General features: G+C 43.4%; 1 protein-coding gene across 1 annotated transcript in view; it reads left to right on the top strand.

Moving 5' to 3' along the window:
* The first annotated feature begins 1,157 nt into the window (after positions 1-1,157).
* The window catches only part of KITLG (KIT ligand), an 83,726-nt gene continuing 61,630 nt past the window's right edge, over positions 1,158-23,253 (top strand). Inside the window, exon 1 of the mRNA XM_066634357.1 lies at positions 1,158-1,369. Within this exon, the coding sequence (XP_066490454.1) occupies positions 1,355-1,369 (15 nt within the window). The 5' untranslated portion in view covers positions 1,158-1,354. The remainder of the gene's footprint in view (positions 1,370-23,253) is intronic.

Genomic DNA, 23,253 nt, shown 5'->3' on the forward strand with positions numbered 1-23,253 from the left:
CCCCTCTAGCTACGCCACTAAAGGGACCTCTTGTTTTTTTTCTTCCAATGCGAAAGGTTTGAAGCCTAAATTGGTGATGTCACTTCCGACCATGGCATCACTTCCAGGCTAATAATGTCACTTCAAGTGGGTTCCAGAAGAAGAGCCATTCTAAAAAGTGGGTCACAGTGCTAAAAAGATTAAGAACCACTGAGCAAGCACTTAATTTCAGTGTAAGCTTTTGTAGACTGTAGGTCACTTTGGGTGCGATCCTAACCAACTTGCCAGCACCAAGGTAAGGGAACAAACATTGCCTTACCTTGATGAGGCCTCTGTGACTGCCCCCCCCCCCCAACTAACTGCAGGATGCCCGATTGGCACAGCTATGTCAGAGCTGGAAAGTTGGTTAGGATTTGGACCTTTGTCTTTCAATGCGCACTTCCCTGGAAGCAAGTCCCACTGAATTCAGTGGAAGTTACTTCTGAGTAGACGTGCATAAGATTGTGCTGTGTATTAGATTCATGGTGATGTTCTTATTCAGCAAGCGTAAGTAGCTCGCCAGCTAGATACCCGCTCAGCGAGGATTCCGCCTGGTGCTTCTGGACAGAAGTGCTGTCCACAAAATCTTAAGCAGAAGCAGATGGATGTCTGGGAAGTGCCAGAAGACTCTATGCTGCTGCTGCTTTTCAGACGTGAAACATGTCTCCACATGCAGCCTGCCATGTGTCATGGCCAATGCACAGTGATGGTGGCGGTGACCATGGGGTGATGATCCCTGTGGCCATGTGAGGTCCTCTCCTGGCCCAGCCCCATGGAAGCATGAGGAGCATGTGAGCAGCTGAGGCTGCAATCCTAGCCACACTTACCTGGGAGTAAGCACCACTGACCACAATGGGACTTACTTCTGAGTAGGCATGGGCTCTGGAAGAGGTTTGCTCCCCCAGACCAGCTTGGGGGTGGGGGGGAGACAGGAGTCTGCAGAGGCAGACCCCTCCCCAACTTTCCTCCTCCACCGCTCTTGAAGGTGCCTTCCCAGGGCTTCCCCCGCCCAGGCAAGGACGGGGGGGGGAGGAGGAGGAGGAGGAGGAGGCGTGCCCTTGGCAGGGCTACTGCTGCTGTCGCGGGAGCTATAAGAGAGCTGCTCAGGGGCTGCCTCCGCTTCTCCTGCTCGCCTCTGCTGCCCACCGGCCAAGCTCCATTCGCGGTGCTGCCCGCTGGCCAAGAGCGGAGGCGGAGCGCGCAGGGCTACCGGGGGTGCTGGGCGGGCAGCCCCCATGCGCGGACTAGCTGCCTTGGCGACATGCTGGAGCCACAGACCCGCTGAAGGGAGTCTGCACGCCGCGGCTGGGGCGGGACTGCAGCGCTCTCTTTCCTTATGAAGAAGGCACAAGTGAGTGGCCGCCCGTGTGCGTGTGAATGGGACGCGTGTCAGGGGCAAAAGGGACAGGAGGAGCTGCAGCGTGCGCTGCTCTCGCCCAGTGTCTGGGCTCCGGTGGAGCGATTCGTGGACGCTCAGGCTGCAGTCCTAGCTCCACTTACCTGGGAGTAAGCCCTATTGACTACAGTGGGAGTTACTTCTGAGTAGGCATGCCTGGGATTGGACTCGAAGTAGGTTGAGGCTGCAGTCCTGTCCACGCTTGCCTGGGAGTAAGCCCCATTGACTATAGTGGGGCTTACTCCTGAGTAGGCATGCCTGGGATTGGACTCGAAGTAGGTTGAGGCTGCAGTCCTGTCCACGCTTGCCTGGGAGTAAGCCCCATTGACTATAGTGGGGCTTACTCCTGAGTAGGCATGCCTGGGATTGGACTCGAAGTAGGTTGAGGCTGCAGTCCTGTCCACGCTTGCCTGGGAGTAAGCCCCATTGACTATAGTGGGGCTTACTCCTGAGTAGGCATGCCTGGGATTGGACTCGAAGTAGGTTGAGGCTGCAGTCCTGTCCACGCTTGCCTGGGAGTAAGCCCCATTGACTATAGTGGGGCTTACTCCTGAGTAGGCATGCCTGAGATTGGGCTCGAAGTAGGCTGAGACTGTAGTCCTGTCCACGCTTGCCTGGGAGTAAGTCCCATTGACTATGGTTGGACTTGCTTCTGAGTAGACATGCATAGGATTGGGCTCAGAGGCTGCAGTCTATCCGCACTTACCTGGGAGTAAGCTTTATTTACTATAATAGGACTTACTCCTGAGTAGGCACGGCTGGGATTGGGCTCTAAATAGGATTAGGCTGCAGTCCTTGCCACACTTGCCTGGGTGTAAGCCCCATTGACTGAGTGGAACTTACTTCTGAGTAGACATGCCTAGGATGGGGCTGTCAGTCTTTGCCGAGGCGCTGCTGCTTCCGCGTGCCTCGGGGGGGGGGGGGGGCAGAGGCAGGGCACCGTTGGCACTGGCCCCCGCTGCCCTTGAACCTGCGCCCTGCCCGGCTGTACCGGCGCTGCGAAGGTGCGCTGGGCGAGTGCTGGCCGGGCTTCCGATCGGCGCTGTTCTTGGCTCTGTGGCCACGACACGATGGGTGATGCATGATGCGCTTGGATCGGGCCAAAGAGCCGGTGGCGTAGCTAGAGGGGGGCAAAGCGCAAAGTTTTGCAGAGAGCCTCACTGCAGCGTGCAAGCGCCCCCCCCCTTGGAGCCACTTCGGATGGGGGGAGCAAATGGGAGGAGAGGGGCTTTTTGCACACTGTGGTGAGGCTCTGCCATGACCAATGCAGTGGTGGCTTCATTCAGAAGCCCTGCCTGGGGCATCATTTCATTTCCATGTTCCGATGTGATGACCACCACCATTGCATGCTTCTCCTTGCCCTTCCCCACCCTGGCAGAATGCATGACTCTGTGCATTGATCAGGGTGCATTTTTTGCACATCGGCTGCCCTGGGGGTATTTTGAAGAAGTGCAGCAAGCATTTGCGGGGTACTTGCAAATAAATTTTCTGTTTTGGGATTGTGTTCCCCCCCCATCACAAGAAACTCTGGAGCATGAGCTGAAGGGAGGATGGGATAGTGCGCGGTGGTGCTGGTGCCCAGTCTCCCTTGCAAGCAAACATTTAGGGCAGCCGTTTTCAACCACTGTGCCGTGGCACACTGGTGTGCCACAAGTGGTCCACAGGTGTGCCACAGGAATTTGGAGGAAGGTCATTTGTTAATAGGGCCAATGGGAGATGTGAGCCCCCACTGGCAGCATGGTGTGCCGTCAATTGTCAGAAACCTGGTGGTGTGCCTTGAACATTTTAGTGCCTTGTCAGTGTGCCGTGAGATGAAAAAGGTTGAAAATCTAGGGTGACTGATCTAGGGTGACTGATCTAGGGTGACTCTTACCATCTTCACAGAGCCAGCGCCTTCCTCCCTCCACCCTTTTATCACCAAGCTTTGTATTTTCCTGTGCATTTCCTTTTGCTCTCTTGCTCCATTTACCATTTCAGGTCTCTGGTGTATATACAAGGAGAAAGGGCAGCAGTGGAAGGGAGCAGGAGAAAATTGGGAAAAGTAACTTGAACTGTATATACAATATAATGTTTTTCAGAGCTGTCAATTGGTATCTCAGGAATGGCTGTGAAACAGGAAGTCTGTACTTGTCCTCTGGGAGATATGGAACAGGTGACGGGCAATAGATGTGTTCTTGGCAGGGGCGTCTTCACTTGTATGTTGGCTGATGCTGATTGATTTGTTAGAATCTAGATCCAGCTCAAAAGAGATTTTTGGAGGAACGCTTGATGGGGAAGGTTAATTCACACCAGGTTGGCAGCTGGCTGCTTTGGTCTTTCATGGGACTGTTTGCCCCCAGAGGTACCTAGGCTGATTGTGGCTCAAGAGTGAAAATGCAAGGTGAATTGACTGAATGCATCTAGTGCAAGCCCAGTGTCCCTGGGCAGAGTGGAGACTTGGCAGCGGGCTTCCCAAAGTCTCTTTGTACGATGACCGCAAAACCAAAAGGTGCATTTAAAAGTAAAAAAAAAAAAACTTGAATCAAAAGATGCAAAAGGGGGTTAAGAACATGTCAGCTGCAATGCATTGCATTTCAATCCAAGATGTGAACTTAAGCCATTTGGAGAAGGAAAGCTTACTTTCTAAGCCATTTCTGCCCAATGTTGCATATATGCAACAGGGACTTAAAGTGTACACCTGTGGGCCAAGCAAAAATGGGTTAAAGTGGATGTTGCATTTTGGATTAGTAAAGCTGGTATGGTCGATCCCGCACCATTAAGTTGACAGGAAAGGGAAGGCAGGCAGCCTTGGCACTGTGCACTAGAGGGCCTGACGCATGAGTGCCACACAATGTCTCCTACCTCTGTTTCTGAGTCAGTGGTGAAGCATCAGTCAGCCTTCAAACACTTGGGCTTCCTGTTAGTCAGAGAGTTGCAAAAACTGAGAGTATTTGATCAGTGGGGAATGGGAAGGTAGGAAGGAAAGCACAGTTCGTGATGAAAACTCTCTCCTCATCTTGGTCTCCAGTGTTGGATGTTAATCTTGCCAGAGAAACACAAATGTCCAATCCTCTTGGAGAGATGAGGGCAGAAGAGGCTTCAGGCAAAAAGGGGATTTCCCCCTTACAAAAAAACATTCCCAACTGAAGGCAAGTGAAAACTAACTTTGTAGATAGTGACCCTTTTATTATCCTGCTCTCTCTTTGTGATGAATGGTGTAGTCCGAATGAATGGGTTAAGTCAAAGAGGTTGCATTTAAATTCCTGCTACAGGCAGGGGGTTGGACTAGATGATCTTGTAGGTTCCTTAACCAAATCTATAATTCTAAGAGTGCGGATTACTTGGTAAGCTCCTGTTTTTCGGCTGGAAATTGTACTGAATGACTTCAAGGCCCCTTCAGTCTATATGGTGTGATGGGTCACTACATCATGTACATCAGCCATTGTTTTACAAAGTGATGCTTTCATCATGCTAGGTGTTCTATTGCTCGTGTAATAGTGCACTATATTCATTCTGGGGGGAAAACCAGTATAAGGGAAAGAAAATAAGGGAATATTTTTTGCTGCAGGATCTTTACATTAGGACTTAATTTTAAATATTTTTGAATTTTCAGTCTTATCCTAGGTATAACTTAGAAGTCAGTCCTGCTGAGTTTCATAGCACTTACTTTCATAAGTATTCTTAGCATTGCAAAGGTGCAACCCTAAATATGCTTCCTAGGAAACTTAACATTAGTAAAACTTGTGATATTTAAGATGAACTGTAAATCAGTGTTTATGAATTACTGGTTGAGGTCAGTGATTTGGATAGAAACCAATTAAGCTATTTCTGCCCAATGGTGCATATATGTATAAGGGATCAAATGTGTACACCTGTGAGCTGGGCAGAAATGGGTTAATCATGAGAACCATCTTCCATTTAATTGCTGAGTTAAATCAGTTAGGGCCCCAGTCAGGTGCTTATGTATGCAAATATACCAGTTTATTCTGAACAAGATGCTTAACTCTTTGATTACTATCAAAGTAAGCAGCTGAGTAAACATATACATAGAAAATGAAGGGTAGTTTCAAAATTAACTATTTGATATAGAGAGTTTTTTAAATCATAGCTTTGTCATTACATAATTTGTGACTTTAAGGTATGGACTGGAATAAGCCAATGCTAAATTAAATGTGTGTTTCTGAATTTGAAGGCCTGGTTTTCAGTTCTGCAAATCTGAAAAGTTTTCCATCCAAATAACTGGACAGCTACAGTTTAAGTCAAATCATCGCACCTGTTTAACCTAATCCTTTAGCCTTTCATCATATAGATTCTTATTCACAGTAATCGCAGTGATCTAATCCCATTGAAAGATTACTCTTCTTAAAGGATTTGTGGGATCATAGGCTTTGGTAAATGAACATCAGTACAAGAAGTGAACCTATACCATTTCCAATCTGGCATTCAAAACGGCCGTTTCCCAGTAACGACTGAATATCGGTGTGAAAATGTGATAATTGGCTTTATTGCAGACTTGTTTTTGGTTACGTTTTTGATCAGTTTAATTTCTTGCTCTGCAGGACTTATTAGGAGAAACGCTTTCGAAAGACATTGCACAGAAACGATATGTCAGACGCTGAACTGTAATGAATGTGGTGATAAGTGGTCAAAGACTGTCAGAAATTTGACCTCCTGGCTAGACGTGCAAACTTTAGGAGACCTTAGTAGTGGAAAAGAGCTAGAGGCAGAAGTGTACAGCTTGCCTTTTGTTGAATGGGTACATTCATTGCCAGAAGTTACATGACCTTCAAGGCTTCTCTGTCAAGAACAGCCCTCGTAGTGCGGCATTCTTGCTGCTGCAAAGGGGTTTTTGGAAATAAATAGGCCACTGAAACTATGCAAGGCAAATCCTGGGGGAAAGCAGCAGTAGCACTCTGGAATATTTAAGAAAAAAGAAAAAAAATGTTCCCAAACAACTGCATGACTTGCGTGCTTGGCTAACATTTGCTAGAGTGCCCCCCCTCCTAACTGGCTTTAGGAGTAGATCTTTGGTCATTAGTGCTGAGAAGACTCATGTGCAGCAAACAGCTATTAAACCCCCAATTCTTGTACAATATACTTTTAGGGGAATGAAGAGGCAGAATAAAGCGATATGTGAGAGGCAACAGACTGAGTAGTGAGTGAGGTTGCTTGTGACACTGAAAAGGGAAGGCTAAGAGCTTGCATCATGTTAGACCTGGTTGGAAAGGAGCTGAGGTGCAAGTAGGTCTGGGTTTTGATGTCTGCTTCCAACTCTGAGTGAGACATCTCACTTTTGCAGGCTTAGGAAGGAAGAGGTTTGCTATCTTGTGGTTTGCTTGCTCTTTCCATCTCAGGCGTTTTCCACAGGGGGTCTTGTATCTCTGGATTTGTTTGCAGGGCTGAATTTGAGCCAGGACTCAGCCCTTCTCAGTACCAGTACTTAGCACTAAGACATGTAAAATAAGACCCTGCCTGTTGACTGGGCAGAGAAAGTGTTGAGAGGAAGGATCAAATAGTGGTTTGGGAGTTGGACTAACAGGCTCAAATCCTCGATCAACTCTGAAGCTGCCTCAGTGGTCTTGGGCCAATCACTGTCTGCTTCACCTACTTCACAGGGTTGTTGTGACGATGAAAGGTACACCATCTGAGCTCCTTGGGTGGTATAAAAATGTAAAATGTTTTCCTTGGTGTAGAATGACCACAACCAGCCATAGGGAATCTTGGAAAAGGTGGTTCCAAAGTGCAGAATATGAATGGAGGGAGGTGCTTGTGCCCCAGCACCTCTTTTGGACACTCCCTATCTGTTAGGAAGCTACAGTCCTTGTTAAGGGCTATTTGCTTTGTAACTCCAATAAGACTCAGGCTGCAATCCTATCCACACTTTTCTGGGAGTAAGTCCCATTGAATACAGTGGGACTTACTTCTGAGTAGGCATGCATAGGCCTGTGTGGTCAAGTTACTGAGTCCAGGCTGCAGTCCTATACACATTACCTGGGAGTAAGCCCCACTGAAATCAGTGGGATTTACTTTTCAGTAGACATGCCTAAGATTGCACTGACAGGCATACATGTCTTCACATGATTGCAATGAGAGTTTAAACCATTTTATGCAACACTTCAATAACTGAGTAGGTTTGTTAGACATGAACAACCTAAAGCTCAGCAATGGGTTGTATCGTGCCGTTTTCTGACTGAGCCAAAAATTACCAGTTGGGCAAACTTGTATTTCATCCCTGGTCAGTTTGGAGGTTGTGCAATGTAGGATACATGGGCAAAATCGAATCTGAATTTCAACAATGGCTGCCGCTTGTACCAAAAATGTCAAATCATTTCATCTTTCTTCATAAGAATGGGAATGGAAGTTTCTATTTAATACATGCCGTGGTGGTGTGTGGCCAATAAGAATCCTTTTTTGCACCTAAATCTGCAATTACTGGCACTTGTTAAATGTGTATATGGGTGTTTTGATCAGTTTAAACATTAAAGTGGAAAACACACTGAAGAACAGCTGGGGGAGAGAGGGGGTCACGGGGAATCTTCACTGAATATTTTATTTTAAAACCACAAGTGCTCTTTGCAAAAAAAAAAAAAAAAAAGACTCATTCTGGCAGAGATCCACTAAGGGGCTCTCTGAGAAATTGGTTTGAGAGATGCAGCCTGGGTTTATTTAAACAGAAACGATGGTGTAGAATGAGTTCTTGGCTATTTATATTAGCAGCTGGCGTACGTGATGAAGAATAGAGCTGAACCACAATACCATAGTTCATAATTGTGGAACAGTGTTTTAAGGCATCATTTAGAAGTACTTTGACGCAATTAGCTTCTTCAACAACTACGGTGTTTTACACTGTTGCTGTCCTGATAGTAGTTTCTGTGGTTTTGCTTTTTAATATTTAGAGAACGTTTTACCACTATCTGTCCATGTATCCTTGTAAATTTTCTTTTCTTTCCAGTACTCACATTGCAGTTCTATTTGGGCAATTGGTCTTTTTCTAAAAGACTGGGTATGGTTTATTGAGCTGCTTGAAAAAATGAAGTAGGAGGGAAAAAAATAGAAACCGTATTCACTTGTCCTCTCTCCTATGGAGAATGAACTCATGAAAGGCTTGTCAGGAGCCAGTACTGTAGCACCACGTGCTCCAGTGACGCATGCACTAGCCCCGCTTCCAGCCTCTGGGTGCTCAGCATTTGTTTGCAGAGACAAATGCGGAGCGCAGGGAAAGTTTCTCTTTCCAACTGCCACCCTGGAACATTTGGGAAGAAACTTCCTGCTTTCACCTTGTGTCTCTGCAGTGCTAGTAGGGCTAGTATATGCGCATGTACTCCTTGTCTGAGGAGATGGAGCTTTGGCCCACATTCCTGACAAGTGCCGCATGTAATTGTTTATCATGGGAAAAGGGATGCCTTAACAGGTCTAGAGGTTCACAAGTGTCATATTCTTGTGTGCTGGCCCACTGAACAAAGGAGTAAAGGGCAAACATAACCTGTGCTTTTGATCTCCAGCAGTCAATTGCTTGTCGGTGGTGTTAAAACAAAATCTGCTACAGAGTTCAACTGAACCTGAGCCAGATTCCTTCTGTATGCTTCAGTTTCTTTCGTTCTTTTGTACTATGAACCCCTAAACACAAATACTGTAGTTTGAGAGCTCTATCATGAATGTTTTTATTTTCCTATTATTTTAATCTTGTGCTATGTATTTGGCTTGTAAAAACAAAATTCAAAGTAAAAAAAAAAATCAGATATATTATACAGTAGTGGAAAAAACTTTTTTCCTTAAGATAGATAAAGTTTTCATAGAGTTATTTTACTTTATGTGCTTTAGAGTTGTATTGCCAATGAGTTTTTTTTATGCTGCCTGAAAATGTATCTGAACCAGTTGCAAACTAAAGTACTGAACTGAACTGGCTGAACTGGCTATTGAACCACTTTTTAAAGTTAGTGTCTAGACACAAACTTCTCCAAATAGTTAAAACATGCTGATAAACTTAAGCTGAAACTGAACCCACATTTAGAATTATTCAGCTCTCTGATCCTGTCCCTAAACATTTTGTAGTAGACTGCCCTGAGGAAATTGTTGGCATCCTTCAGCCTCGGAAGACTATGGTATCGCGCTCTGAATGGTGGTTCTGGAACAGAGTGCCCTCTCCAGTGCGCAAAACCTGGGTAAAGTAGATATGGAGGATAGACTGTTACCCATGCAGCAAATCCCCCCTCTCCACGTCTCTGAAATGGTCCAGTGGAAAGGCAGAAGCCAATACGGTTGGAAATATAGTTCTTCATTAATATGGGATTACTATTTGAAATGCTAACTGAAAGCCCAATTCAATGGGCCTCCAAGGCTGGTGCTTAGCTCCAGTACTGGGTATCGTAAATGTGCCATAAAGCATGTTTATGGCACCCTGTGAGGAGGGAGCGCAGGCACCAAGAACATAAGAAGGATCAGGCCAAAGGCCCATCTAGTCCAACTTCCTGTATCTCACAGTGGCCCACCAAATGCTTCAGGGAGCACACAAGACAACAGACACAACCTGTGTCAAGGCCCAGTGCCAGATGGCTGCCACCCAGAACATTGTAAGAACTCCAGGTGGTGGTAAGGGCTTTCACGGTAGGGGAAGGAACTGGCCCGTGAGGGGGGCAAAGGTGGCAGCAGAATTGACTACAGAAGTTCCTGACCTTGTTGAAGTAGAGCATACTTTAATTTCTGATTTGTTGTCATTGAATAAGAACAAAAGAAAAGCTCTGCTGGAGCAGGCCAAGGGCCCATCTAGTTCAGCATTCTTTATCTCAAAGCTGTGTACCAGGTATCTCTGGGAGCGCACCAGATACCTGTGACTTGTTGCCACTCCTTGCATCTGACATTCAGAGTTGGGTGACTTCTAAAACCCGGAGGTTGCATACAAACATCATGGCTTGTAACCTGTGATGGGATTTTCCTCAATACATCTGCCCTCTCCCCTTTGAAAGGCATCCAAGCCAGGTGCCATCACCTCATCTTGAGGCAAGGAGTTCCGCAGATTAATTACACGCTTAGTAAAGAAATTTTCCTTTAGTCTGATTCTCTGTCAGCCAATTCTAGTGGATTTGTAATGAGAAGGAAATCAGTAATTAGAATCTCCTCCACTTTTTGGGAGCAGAAACAATATTGGAGTAATTAATTCTCAGTCCTCCCTCCCATTAGACAACCTGGAAGCAATGGACGGGCCCAAACCTACAAAGAACATCATGTTAAGTGCTGTGTGAAATCATTTTCAATTCTGCTTCCAGTAACTGTGGAAATCTAATCCCTCAGCAGCCATAAAGTGTTCTAGAGCAGGGGTGACCAAAGTTTTTGGCAGGAGGGCCACATCATCTCTCTGACACTGGGTTGGGGGCTAGGGAAAAAAGAACTTATATTTAAAATTTGAATAAATTTACATACGTTTACATAAATGTGTATATTAAAGATGAACTTATATGAATGATTGAAGGTCTTGCAACAGCTCGAGGCCTATAAAAGGCCTTGCACAAAGCAAGGCTGGCCTTTCCTTCGCTGCCGCTACTGCATCACAAATGTGAAACAGCAAGCAGTGGAGGGAGCCCTCATCCCACAGCTCACACGAGAGGTCAAACAGTTGCCCTCACGCTGAGAGCAGTTGCGTCGGGCCAGTGTGGGCTCCAGCACATCTCCGGTGGGCCAGAGGCTCATTGGAGACTGGGGGCTCCCTGAGGGCCGCACTGGGAGTCCTCAAGGGCCGCAAGTGGCCCCAGGGCTGGGGTTTGGGCATCCCTGGGCTAGAGTATAAGCAATCTGGTTGTTTGGGGATGTGAGATGCAAATATAACATTGAAATGGATAACGTTAATGTATGGACAAAGATAATAAAGGCAGACAAATTTCAATGAGAGGTCCTAAATAGTTGTGTAGTGACATGATTAGATTATTTGTTTTTAGTCCATTCATTGCCAAATAGTGGGACAACTCCTTGTAGTGGGTCATGGAGGCCTTGTAGGTCTGATTCATCAGGTTGCTGGCAGAGTTGACCCTTTGTCATAAATTGGGGCAGGACTGTGTTTTACTGGTTTAATGTGCCGCGTTGAAGACTTCTGTTTTCAGGGCAGACCACTTCTCCCACACTGAAAATGTTACATCTGACTTCATCCTTAGTCATATCCAAGGCAGAAGAAAAGCAGTTGAGAAATCCAGATTACTGAAAGACAAGGCTGCAGTTCTAAGCACATGTTCTAGAGCAGTGATTCTCACACGTTTAGCACCGGGACTCACTTTTTAGAATGAGAATCTGTCAGGATCCACCGGAAGTGATGTCATGACCGGAAATGACGTCATCAAGCAGGAAACTTTTTAACAATCCTAGGCTGCAATCCTACCCACACTTACCCAGGAGTAAGTCCCATTTACTATCATTGTTAAAAACATACATAGTAGCTTATTAAAAGTACAGGTCTGTAACATTACCCCAAATGCAGTCACAGACCATGGTAGCATCAAGTCTAATATATTAAAAATAAAATATTGAAATGAATGGGGATCCACCTGAAATTGGCTCGTGACCCATCTAGTGGGTCCCTGCCCACAGTTTGAGAAACACTGTGTCAGAGTAAACAGACATAGGATTGCACTGTGTAAACCCATGGAATTTTAATTGTAAAGGCACCTTAAAATAATAACCAGCATCACTTATGTAATTCATTTCACAAAACATAGTTGTTGTGTTAATGAAATGCTAAGCTTACAGATGGCTGTTGTGTATATTTAACTACTAGACATTTTTTCTGAGCTCTCCTGCCAAGTCCAGTTTTTCCTGCAAATCTATTTTGCTTCCCTTTATCCTTCCTCAGATTTTTCCCCCTGCTGTGCTATATCTCTTCATTGAGATTTACACTCATAAGACTAGAAATTGTATCTCCTCAGGGATGTTTTCCACTGAACTTGTTTATATTTTAAAAATCCCCAGATCTTTCCTTTCAGCTGGCACCTACAGTAGAATGTATTAGGAACTGTAAATTGAATTAGATGGTGTGAAAAAAGCAATTTCTCCTGGTGTGAAGGATTGCTTTTGATGCTTAATGGAAGGGAGCCCAGGGTGCCTTTGGTAAGCAGATGTTAACATTTACCGAAAGGCTGGCTGCAGAATTGAAAAGCAACATGATAGGTAAATGAAACAAGGGACAGTAATAATGCCTTGCGTAAAGACAGGGATAAGAGAGTTTGTATTATCTAGAGATGTTGAAAGTTCCTTATTTATTGCTATGCTTTCTTTTTAACTGGTAATGCCTTTAAATTCTGTTATCTGGAATTCTTGGTTGGGTTGCACCTAGTGGAGCTCGGCTGTCATCCGTGTATATTTATCCCATTTGTATCCTAACGTTCTGCAGGGAGACCCACATGGGGTTATCCAATTTTATCCAGACAATGACACTGTGTGGTGTTGTTTATGGAGCACATCACCTAAGACTTGATTCCAGCTGCACTAATATAAGGACTATGATGTTTTTCCTTAGTTCCACTCACTGCCTTACAAGGGGTGCTGTGTTCTGATTAGTGCTAGAGAAGGATCTAAATTAATGCTAGCATTTATATTTTCTAAGGCAAACTCTCCATTTTCTCCTGGTAGCCTTTGGCACAACCTTGGATTTCCTTCGCACCTAACACAATCTAACCCAATTAAGTCTTCCTAACTCCTCTACACTGCATCTTGCATACTGCAGACTTGGGCGTTTTCATTGTGCCTGTGAATATCTTTACTTCCTTCCTGTTCCTCCTTTTATTTTTCATGCTCAACATCCAGCCTGAATAAACTTCTGGGGAATGCAAAAGATTTCTGATTGCATTGTGACACTTTAGTTGGTTCTGGTAAAAGTAATTTCTCTGCTGTTACGTGGGTGACTCCCTGTGGGAATTAAGAATTCAGCTCTGTTGTCCTAAGCCAGCACACTACCTGATAGATTTATGTCCCACCTTCTTTGAACCTAAGTCAGCAGTTCCCAAACTTACCATGGTCACAGCACTCTTCTTTCATCGCAGCCTTTTCTTCCCTGCTCTCCCAGATGCCTCCATCTTGGATTGTGAGATTCAAGAAGATGGTGGCACCTGGGATATCTGGAAGAAGAGGCCACTGGGGACATCCTGCAGTACCCCTGTGAGTTTTCCACAGTGCCCTCGGGTACAATGAGGCACAGTTTAGGAACCACTGACTTAAGGCATTGTATAAGTCAGGGCTTCCCAATCTGTGAATCTGTGTGTTGTGATGCCCCCCCAGGGACATTATGGGAGGCACACTACCGAGCAGCAAGACCATGGTCTGAGCCAAAAAAATAGCAATAAGAAGGCTCAGCGCAGTGGGAAATGAGTGGCTGGCGCTGTCACCGCATGACACAAAACACATCAAAACACAAAAGCACATTGTATTTGACTTCTGGGTTCCAGTACTGAGGGGGAGTCACCAGCCAGGTGAGTTTGGGAAGCGCTGGTGTAAGTGGTTAGTCTTTCATTCAGGCAATGACCAGATCTAGACTTGCCTCATTTCAGCAAGGTAGATGCAGTATGTGCCTTTAAGACCATGACCTGGGCTGTCACAAGATGAAAGATCAATCTTAATTGATTCATTTTCAGTTTGGGTTTAATGGATTAAGTTTGTAGATCCATAGCGTTCATACTCCTGATGAAAAAATGACGTACAATACTTTGACGGAGCACACGGGAGCTATATTTGCACTGAAACTAGATTTTATTGCCATCACCTCCCTCTTCCCCAACTGTTTCTCTCTAGCAGCTACTATGCAGTGTATTGTTTCTTCCTCTGTTTGTGAAAGATATTAAAGACCACAAGAACCTCCTTGCTGGATCACACCAAAGGCAAGTGCTTAAGGAAAGCTTATGAACAGGGCAGGAACACACCAGCCTTGCCTTGTATGCCTAACACCTGGACTCCAGCCAACTGATAATAAAAGAATGCCTAACAGTGAACGACTTACAGTCAGACTGACTCTGTGTGTGTGTGTGTGTGTGTGTGTGTGTGTGTGTGTGTGTTTTGATCAGGAGAACAAGACAAAGGATAATGTCTAAGAGTAAAAAAGCAGGGAGTTAATACCTTCCCCTTGGGGTTTTGGATGTGGCAAGGAGGAGCATTCAATCTTACTTTGCATCCTTCCCTTTCTTCTTGCATTTGGCTGCCTGCTTTGACTGTTCCCCTCCTGCTGGATATCTCTTGGTGCATCTGGACCTTCTTCTACTGGGAATTGTCTCTGGTCCTGACATGCAGGCACCATGCTCCAGGGGTTTTAATGGCATGGTTTCTGGAATTGCCCCAGGAGCGACAGCTCAATTGGGGATTGGCTGGAACTCAGTGGCAAAACACCTGCTTGGCATGCAGAAGATCCCAGATTCAGACCCTGGCATCTCTTTGTAGGACTGGATAAGTTCCTGTTGGAGACCTTGGAGAGAGCCTGCCAGCCTGGGTTGGCAATATGGAACTAGGTGAACCAATTTCCTGGCTTAGTGCCAGCCAACTTCTTGTGCTCTGCTTGCTTCTTGTACCTGCTTCAGTATGAAATGTATAACAAATTGGACCTTGTGCTTCCATAGCCCCAGTGTCAGGTGGAGGCTTCCACATAATTTACTTCAGGATTCTTTTCCTTGAGGAGGGGGTAGCCATCTGATTATGGCTGCTCTTTCAATTGACATAGTAATTTCAATCAGTTTGTGTTATCCTACCCAGTTTGATATCCTGAATTATCCTGATTATCCTTCAATGAGCCCGCCGTATATTCTTTACAGTTTTCCTACAAACTATTTTTTTCTGTATGTTAAAAATACTACCACTATTTATAATAGCCCTCAGTAGTTATTTTGGAAATGAAATAGGTGAGGGCAACCTACCTGTTACTTTCAGCACATTGTATTGCACCTTATTCAGTGAATAACAAGCATGGAGGAAGGGATTCAGTTTGTTTCTCTATGGGGGGGGGGAAGACTCTAACCCTTTCTGTCCCCTGTTGTGGTCCTAATCTGAAATCCTTTCTTTTCATGGCTGCTTTTTAATCAGGGAGAAAAGCTCCCATTTGCACCAATAGAAACTTTTCTCCTTGGTCAAATAGCAGCTGCAGGTGGGATCCGAAGTGGAACTGTGTCAGAAGTCAAAGATTAAGACCCTCCTGCCCTGCCATAATCTGCTTTGCTGACACCCTGGTGCACGTTACTTAACAAGCATGCAACTGTATAGCACATGATCAAAGTGATGCCTAGTCTGATCCTTAGGCAGAAAACAGGAAGCGGCTTGGTTAGGTTGCTGCAGCCATTGCTCCTGTAATGCTCCTCCTCATTTACTCTTGAGGAAATGCTGTAGTATTGCAGCTTTAAATAAGCAATGGACAGTTACTTCCTAATCCTTTTTGCTGACTTTGCAAAAGGAAAACTAGTTTCATAACTATGCAAGCCAAGATCTGTTGTTGCATAAGTTTATGGGCAAACATGCCTATAAGATCTAATAGCGGGGAGGTTAATGCGTGCTTTCAATCTGCTGCTATGTATTTTATCTATGTATTTTATCTTGTTTTAATTGTTTTTTAAGTGTTTTGTATTTTTAATGTTTATCTGTTGCCTTGTATTTTAACCTGATTGCTATCCGCCTTGGGTGCCCTTCGGGGAGAAAGGTGGAATATACATCGAATGAATGAATGAATGTTCTACTCTTCTAGGCTGAAATCTTAGACACATTTACCTGGATAGAAGTCCCATTAAACCAAATAGGGCTTACACCCGAGTATGCATGCATAGTCTTGCCCTGTTAGTCTCTCGTGTGCTTGACCTGAAGTTGTGAACCGCCACAAGTCAGTGCACTTAATCATTGTGAAACTCACTTTTCTGTTCCTGAAGAATTTCTGTCAGACTTCTGTGCTTTAAGGGAGGAAAATGTCACGATTGTCTTGGACAGTGACAGAGTTGATGCAACTTTTTCTTACGGTGTTTAGTGAATGTTTCATCTGGAGGCCCTCCCATGATAAAGATGAACTCGCCATATAAAAAATTCATAACAATCATGTACTAACTATATAATTTCAACCTGTTTCACAACACGCGTTCTCTAACCCGCTCTCCCTTTCATCCATTGCACTTCAAAGGTTAAAAATAAACCTGCCACATTACCCAGCAAAGATGGTGGGTGCACTTTTCATCATACCACAGAGGGCAAAATGGAGTGGCTGTCACTTTCCCTGAGTCACCTGCATCAGACTTTTTTTTCTGTGTTCCCCCTTGTTGATGAGAAACATACTCTGAACATTTGCTGGCCTGTTGAATGAGGGGCAGGATGAAGAAATAGATACTCAACTTTTCCGACATGCAACTCTGTCAGGCCTTGCTGATGCTGGTTTATTAATATTAGTGACAAGTGGGGACTTGCAAAGAATCCCTCACAGAGGAGAGGGAAAGTAAACGAGGAAAACTTTCACCCTCCTGTGATCTGCTTCTCCCATATTCCCTGGAAAGGGTGAGACAGTAGGAAGAACTATTGATTTATTCCCTCTGCCCCTCTCATCCCTTTATCTTTCTCTCAATATCAGAACCTTCCTGTTAGTTGGCTTGGGTTGGGTGGTGTTGAGGAGAAAAGCCACCTGGATTGTTGTGATGCTTAAGTGGTACTTGCCAAGTTCTCAAGAAAACATCCCCAGTCAAGACTGTATAGCAGTGGTTCTCGCACATTTAGTGCCGGGATCCACTTTTTAGAATCAGAATCTGTCAGGACTAACCGGAAGTGATGTCATGACCGGACACGACATCATCTAGCAGGAAAAATTTTAACTATCCTAGGCTGAAATCCTACCCACACTTACCCAGAAATAAGTTCAATTTACTATCATTGATAAAAGAATATACATCAGGGGTGCTCACACTTTTTTGGCTCGAGAGCTACTTTGAAACCCAGCAAGGCCCAGAGATCTACCAGGGGGGAAGGAAGCATCTGACAGACACCCCCTTAATGTATGGAGCCCCTGCTGGAGTCTAGTCAGTTTCATCAGTTTTGTTGCTGCATGCCTGAAGAGCAGCTAAAGTGTCAGTTTCAGTGTCAGTTTAGTGTCAGCTAAATATGTCAGTTTTGTCTAGTCACTAGACGAAACTGACATATTAACAGTTTGGAGAGACAGGGCTCCGCGATCTACTCATTTTGCCTCCCGATCTACCGGTAGATCGCGATCCACCTATTGAGCACCCCTGATATACATAGTAGCTTGTTAAAAGTACAGGTCTGTAACATTTCCCCAAATGCAGACACATACCATGGTAGCATCAAGTCAAATATATTAAAAATAAAATATTGAAATGAATGAGGACCCACCTGAAATTGGTTCATGACCCATCTAATGGGTCCTGACTCAGTTTGAGAAACACTGCTGTATAGGATTTTGGGGAGTTGGTCTGACATTTTTTCCCATAGTAGGCAGATATGTCTACCATTTGTAGAGAGACTCCCTTTAGCCTTGCTTGACACACCCTCCTCCATTTTCCATCCTTCGTTATCCACACATAGACCAATCACATTTGTTAATAAGATATACAGTCTTATTAGATGGTGCCAGGAGTGTCAGACATAAGGCCCGCGGTGAGATGTGGCCCGTGGAAGGTCTTTATCTGGTCTTCCTGATAATTGGGCTCTCCCAGCCTGCCCTTTCAACAGCTCCACTTCTGCTGAGGCACTGGGAGGGAGCAACAGAAGGAGAAGGCAAGGAATGGAACAGGTGAGAGAGAGAGAGAGAGAGAGAGAGAGAGAGAGAGAGAGAGAGGAAACACTGCTGAGGTCCTGTGTAAGCCGCCTTGAGTCCCTTCGGGGAGAAAGGTGGGGTATAAATACAGTATAATATTAATAAAGTATAATATTATCACTTGGGCCACCTTTTCAGCAGTGAGCTAAAAAGTGATTCCTCAGCAGATGCAGAGCTGCTTAAAGCATGCCCCACACGATAACTGGGCTGTCTCAGCGTGATGACTGGACTCTCCCATATCTTAAAAATACGATGATCAAGGTTCACATAGTTTCTCTTGTCATTTGTACCTAATGAATAGCCAGGTGAGGAACAAAGTACTTACTTCTGGTCATAAGCTGCTTAATGACATCACTTCCTTAATGATGATGATGCTTAATGATGTCACTTCCAGCCTTCCTCCGGCACCGTGAATGCTGTTCAGTCCACTGTATGAAATGAGTTTGACACCCCTGGATTATATGTTTTAGAAATTTAGATTGATATCCAGCATGACACTATATTTATCCATGTAACCGAGTGCATGCTCACAGTCTCCATTTTGTGGCACTGACTTTGAGTTCAGGCGTCTCCACATCTTATGTGGAATGCAAAAACTGTGAGCATCCACACTTTTTTTTTTTCTTTCAAAAAGCTTTCCCACAACATAGGAAGGTCAAAAAGGATAGCTCACCTCCCTGTGTTGACAGTGCAGGCTTCTTAGACTGATAGAATTCTTGACAGGCTGGATGCAGATCACTGAACTTATGTTGCTTACCTGTAACACAGAGTTAATCTGACGTGAATCATCCTTCTATGCTGGTGGTGGCACAAGGTCCCATAATGATATATAAGCAGATAGGCACACGTGTGTTTTGTGGCAGGAAAATTTCCACTGTTGAGTTGACATTGGATCTACCAAAGTCAAGTATGTGAATAGTTCCACCCACAGATCAAACTGTCTGGACAGTTGGGCACTTGTAGATACTGGCATGTGGCAGGCAGCAAATGGTCACAGATGCATTTTTAGATGAATGTCTTCAGGTGGTCTACCTGTGCCACAGAATGAGACGCAACGGTGTCATTGAATCTTGAAGTGGTAGATTGGGGGGGTGGAGCTAACTTTCAGCGAAGTTGCAGTGAACTTTGGGGGTTCCCGAAGAGACTGCGAAATAGATATGTTTTCATGTGCCTAAACAACTAAGGCACGCTTTGGTGCCAGGAAGACGGTATGAAGAGCTGAGAGCTTGAACGGGGGGTCCTTAGAAACAGGCAATTTCAAGGATTTCTCTCTGTTTTGCTCTGTGCTGAAGCATATCTATCCCGAGCGCCATCTTTGAGAAGCTAGGAGAGCTGAAAACCCATCCTCCCACGGCCTAGATACAACAACATCACAGTGAAAAAAGCTATTAAGAGTGAGCGAACTTGGCTCGTTAAAAAGTTTTACTGAGAACTGTAAGTAAGAAGTCTGGAGGAGGAGGAGATAATTCAAGATTATTCACGCTGGCCATTAGCCACCCAGGGTGGGAATAGGTGAATTGGTATTTCCCCTGCTGGAGTAAGTACAAGATTATATATTTTTTTAATGGTATGTACCGAAGAGAAATAAATAAGTAATCTTCAACGAAGGAAATAAAGTCTACCTTCATTTTCCCAGCAAAAAGCCTTTATTTAAGCCTGGACACTGCTGGTTTCGGTTTCGGTTTCTCAGCAAGAGGCTGAATTTTTTTTTTCCTCTTTTGGTCATTTAAAGGCATACTAACCTAATTTGACTGTAGATTTGATTGACTTTTTTTGGATATAAAAATTTGGAAAGTAGCCCTGGATACAAAATTAGAAAGTAGCCCTGCAGGAAGTGGCTCGAGTTGGTGTTGATAAAAATGGCTTTTGAAAATCTAAAAGATGATCCTGAAAGCCAGGCCTTGTTGGTGGACTTTCTGATGGATTTTAGAAGAGAAATGGAGCAACAAGTCAGAGAACTCTCTGAACAAATTGGGCAAATAAGCTCCTCCCTTGTAAGCTCGCGGGAACAGATTATAAACAATAGAGAAGAAAAAATGGATCAGATGTCAGGTGAAGTTAATGAAGTGGAGTATTTTGAAATGGGACACGAGATGGAAGAAGCAATTGTTATAATAACTGGGAATCTTAAGGAAGAAAAAAGATGAAATGTTCAGAGAGCAAGCTGTCTCAAGAAGAGGAAAAATTTATGGATTGAATTCAAGAATAACAGAATGAAAAAAAAGAAAGAAAAACAGAGGGGGAACTTAAGAAGAAAAAGAAGTGGAAGAACCAGTAGGAGGACTAAGAGGGAACACCAATAAGATAGAGTACAAAGTAAATAAGAAGAAGGGCGAAATGGTTGAATAATAAATAGAATTTTTTTTAAAACATATTAAATTAAAATAGATGCAAATGAAAATTTGAAATATAAATATTGTGGAAATTAAGTGGTATTAAGATAAATATTTTATTAATTAGATTAAACTAAAGTGGATGAAAAGGGAATTTGGAATATAAGTATCGTGAAAATTAAAGTGGTAAATATATGAAATAAATTAGGTGGAACTGCAATTTTGGAATATAAGTATTGTGTAAAATATAGTGGTATTAAGACAAATAAAAGGGTTATTTTATAAAAAAAGAAGGTAAATAAAATATAGATGTCAATTTATTTTGGAGAAAATATTAAACCTGTATTTTGGGTTAATAAATATGTGGTGGATAAGCGAAGTATAATATTATTGTAATTGGAGATATTTGTTTTTAGATGTGATATTAGAAATTAAGAATCAGATAAGAGATTGTATTTTAGAGGTTAGTTTAGTCGTAAGAAGAGTCTATAAGTAAAAATTTGAAGCCTTTTTTGATTGGATAGTTATGGAAAATGATGTATAACATGTTATAAGAGATATTGAAAGAGGTAATACCATGGTAATCGGAGACTTCTTTTTTAGATGTCATATTAGAAATTAAGAATCAGATAAGAAAGATTTTATTTTAGAGACTAGTTTAGTGGTAAGAAGAGTGTATAACTAAAAGTTTGAAGTGTTTTTTTTTATGATGGGATAGATAAGGTTAGAGGAAAAATATGGAATGTTAAAGTATTAACCAGTTGGGTTAAAGAATATGATAATTTTTTATTGATTATTAATTTCGTTTGGATTAATGTTTGTTGTAATCGATGGCCACCACCCTCCTGTGTAACCTATGTAGTCCTAGCCCTAAGTCTATCCAATTTTCCTTACCTGTATCTGTAATAAATAAATAAAGCATTATATATTTAAAAAAAAAAAAAAAGAAGTGGTAGATTGGACTGTGGGGTTTCATATTTTTTGAATGCTTTCTGAGGTGAAAGAACTTCCCCAAACCCTACAAAGTAAGACTATCATAGTTTGGCTGGATTAGAACTCTGTCCCTGATGTGCCAGTGCTCTATTTTTCTACACGCAAGGCATGTTTTGTACAGATGCTTGTTCACAAGTGGCCTGTAACGGCGATGTAACTACAGTCGACCAGACCCCTGTCTCCTCTTCGAATTCTGCCATTCCGCTCTGTTGCATGCGGATACCAGGTCAAAATCTCTGAGGTAAAACTGCATTCTTACCTTGCATAAAACATTCCTTCTGCCCATGAGGGCTTGTGTAATGAATTATGCTATCGCAGTATCTAATGCAGTAATTACACGGCAACTCCTTTTGGAACTGTTACAGATTTGAACGTCAACTCCTTTGAACCGAATTGCAACTGAGCAATTTTTTTTAAAACTTTTTTGAGTCATATGTGGGAGGGTGAACAATAGACAGCTGGCTTAATTTAGAAAGCTTGTATAATAGTATATTGCACGATCCTCCTCTGGATTTTCTTTTTGAACCACACATACAACTTAAGCTTTCGTAGGAGAGGATTATAAAGAATTCCTTCTGTGGAACACTTTTTTTTTTTTAATTTGAGCATTCAAAATTAATACCTTCTTTAAATTATGAAACCTTTTAAGGAGTAATTTTTGGGAAGGTTCTAACTGCACAACATTTGTGCAATGAAAGAAAATTTGATTCCAATTCAGTGGTTCCCAAACTTTTTAGCACCAGTACCCACATTTTAAAATGACACTCTGTTGGGACCCACCTAGGTTTACCAGACTTTAAAAAAAAAAAGAGAGCTACAAAAAATATTTTATTTATTTATAAGTAATCAGAACCAGAAAAAAGACCCTGAAACATTTATCTCCCTATATTTACGCATGCTTACAAACTGTAGGAGCAGAGCTAATAACAGGGGGTTATTAGCAGCTACAGTATCTAATTTTTTTTTAATAGCCTCAGGGCTTGAGGCAGTTATTTGATCTTTCCATCACCATCAAAAAACAAGGTTGCGACCCACCAGTGGGTCCTGACCCACAGTTTGGGAACCACCGTTCTAATTGATTACAAATTCATCAAGTGTAATTCAGAACTCGAAATGTACATGAAACTTGTTTGCCTGAATCTGATGAGCATATATAGCAATATGGAAGTCCTCTTTGCATGTCCTAGGCCAGCATTTCTCAAACTGGTTGAGATCCACTAGGTGGGTCACAAGCCAATTTCAGGTGGGTCACATAGCATCTAGCTCTGTGGCCACTGAAAATACAGACTACCAAACTGCTCAGCAGGGCAGGATCCCAGTGGGGGAAAGGCATGGTGCTTTACCCTGAGTAGGTGGGAAGATGAGACTCTGGAAAGGAGGGAGGGCTGTGTGGTTGGAAAAGCATCCAAGTCTTCCTTCTGTGGTGGAATGCTTGACTTCCGAGCTATGAAAAATAACAGCATGAGTGCACTGTGAACCAAAATAACAGCACGAGGACCTTTGGGTGATCACAGCTTAGGTTTGAAGCCTAAATTGATGATGTCGCTTCCGGCCATGAGATCGCTTCTGGTGGGTCCTGGAAAAAGTATTCTAAAAAGTAGGTCCAGTGCTAAAAAGTTTGAGAACCACTACCTCAGACTAGAGATTCATAACCAGGGATATCAATACTTGCAGGTACGGGAACCAAATAATGTGGCTATGGGACTGAATCTTTGAATAATAATTTAAAAAGTTAGATTGACTGTCACCGTTATGAATCCACACAGATTAAGCCATTCTTT

This window comes from Tiliqua scincoides, chromosome 7, assembly GCF_035046505.1.
Source record: "Tiliqua scincoides isolate rTilSci1 chromosome 7, rTilSci1.hap2, whole genome shotgun sequence".
Classification (NCBI taxonomy): domain Eukaryota; kingdom Metazoa; phylum Chordata; class Lepidosauria; order Squamata; family Scincidae; genus Tiliqua; species Tiliqua scincoides.